The sequence below is a fragment of the Octodon degus genome, unplaced genomic scaffold (genome assembly GCF_000260255.1).
Source record: "Octodon degus isolate 3935 unplaced genomic scaffold, OctDeg1.0 scaffold00189, whole genome shotgun sequence".
NCBI lineage: Eukaryota > Metazoa > Chordata > Mammalia > Rodentia > Octodontidae > Octodon > Octodon degus.
This window is the reverse complement of record NW_004524765.1, coordinates 2,590,337-2,592,210: the sequence shown is the minus strand read 5'-3', so window position 1 is coordinate 2,592,210 and position 1,874 is coordinate 2,590,337. Positions and strand designations below refer to the sequence as shown.

Sequence of the window (1,874 nt, the reverse complement as noted above, 5' to 3'; positions counted from 1 at the left end):
CGGACCCTGTGTTTGCTAAGCTTGTTCTAAGTAGGTGCTTTAGACCACTGAGCCATCTCACTAGCTCAATGACAAATAATTTAGATCAATATTTTTTTGAAACCCACAAAACAGTGAGTCCATGAAAGTTGAACCGTGAAATAGCAAGGGATTACTGTGACCACAAAGCTGGGTAAGAGGCACAGGGCTGTAATTCAGCACTCCAGAGGCTGAGGCAGTATCACCAGGTGGTTTGAGGCCAGCCAGGACTATGTAGTTATAGTGAGTTCAAGGCCAGCATGAATGACATAGTGAGTTGCTGCTTTTAAAAAGGCAGGGAAAAAAGGTGTACATTTAGGTCAAACCATGAAATGTGTTTTTTGTCTAACAACTGGGAAATTTGAAGATGGGCTAGATAATAAGTGATAACACTAAAGAATTCTTTTCCATTTTCTTAGATCAATGACATTCTGATTATAGAGGAAAATATTCAGTTTTTAAAAGAAGAAAAGGTGCAGGCAAAAAATAATGTCATGTTATTTGGCAGTTGTTTTATAATCATCTTGAAAAACAAGGGCCCAGAAAAAGAAATGGGATGAATCTAATCATTCAATGCAGAAAACAAGGTTTGTTTTTGACACAGGGTCTCACTATGTAGTCAAGGCTGGGCATGAATGCCAGGGGAACAGATGTGCGCCCCCACATCCAGCTTCTGGGTTTGCCTCCTAGATGGCTGGGGTTTCCATCACTGATTAAAAGATTTCTGAGCACTGGGTCCCACGAGAACGTTCGATGAGTCCTCTGTTCATCTTGGATGAAAATGGGTACAGGCTACGCTAACGCACTTGAAAGACCTCAGAGCTTCCACATGATCGAGCCCACAGAACAGGCTTCATGTCTGTCTTGCAGCCTGCCTGCGATAACTACCTTCATGTGCATCAGAAGACAAAAGGTGAACAGGTCAGAAATACAGCAAGAGAGAAAGGAAAACAGAAACACAGATGTCCCAGAGAAGGGAAAGGAAGCCACGGGTCAGCAGAGTGGAGACCACACAGCGGGCAGCAGGACGGGGAGCTGACGTACACACAGGACCCCGGGGCACCAAGAAGGCGATCATGGCGGCAGGGCAGAGGTGAGGCACAGCTGGGTGCACGACCTCCAGGACAGTGTCAGAAGACAGGCAAGGATCGCGGGAGCACACAGGCAGGTGTGCGCCCCTGGGTGACTGACAAGCATGTTTGCTCAGAAAAATGTTCAGAGTTCTCAGCCCGCCAGCACACGTCCTGTAACCCAGGTGTCACCCCGGGGTGACAAACACTCACCTGGCCTTGTGCACTTTCAGCTTATCCCTCTTGAGCTGCTCATATATCGCAGGGATCATCATTGCTGCTCGGAGCTTCCGGCGGCTGAGTTTGCAAAGGTACCGTGGGTACTTCGTCATGCATTTTGAGTTTCTTATCATCATCTGCCTCAGCAGCTTTGTATTCGAAGGAAAGGGCAGCACTGTGGGGAGACAGACACACACTGAGTCAGCCACCTCCTGTTCCTACATCACATCCCGCCAGTGATGTGTTCTGAGCCTGGCCTTTGCCCAGTCTATGCCCTGAATCTGAAAGGCAAGAGGCTAAACATCGGTCAGTAGGGTCGGCTCCTTCACACAGGAGAGGCAGACAGGGTGGAAGACGGGAGGTAATACCTTGATTGCAGAGCTGACCCGCGAGGTGATCGAGGGCATCGTGGGCATTAAGGAATCTGAAGGGCAACTGCCGACTGTGGATCACCGACTTCTGCAGCACAAGGGAGGGTCCTGAGCACAGCACCAGGGAGGGTGGAGCTCCCAGGGCAGGGACCTTCAGGGAGGGTGGGGCTCCCAGAGCAGGGACCATGAAGGTCCC

The 1,874-nt window shown here is 49.6% G+C and overlaps 1 protein-coding gene across 1 annotated transcript in view; it reads right to left on the bottom strand.

Moving 5' to 3' along the window:
• LOC101561881 (telomerase protein component 1-like) overlaps positions 1–1,865 on the bottom strand; it is a 29,217-nt gene extending 27,352 nt beyond the window's left edge. The window contains 2 exon segments of the mRNA XM_023704147.1: positions 1,302–1,482; positions 1,676–1,865. Coding sequence (XP_023559915.1) covers positions 1,302–1,482; positions 1,676–1,865 — 371 coding nt within the window.
• Positions 1,866–1,874: the final 9 nt, after the last annotated feature.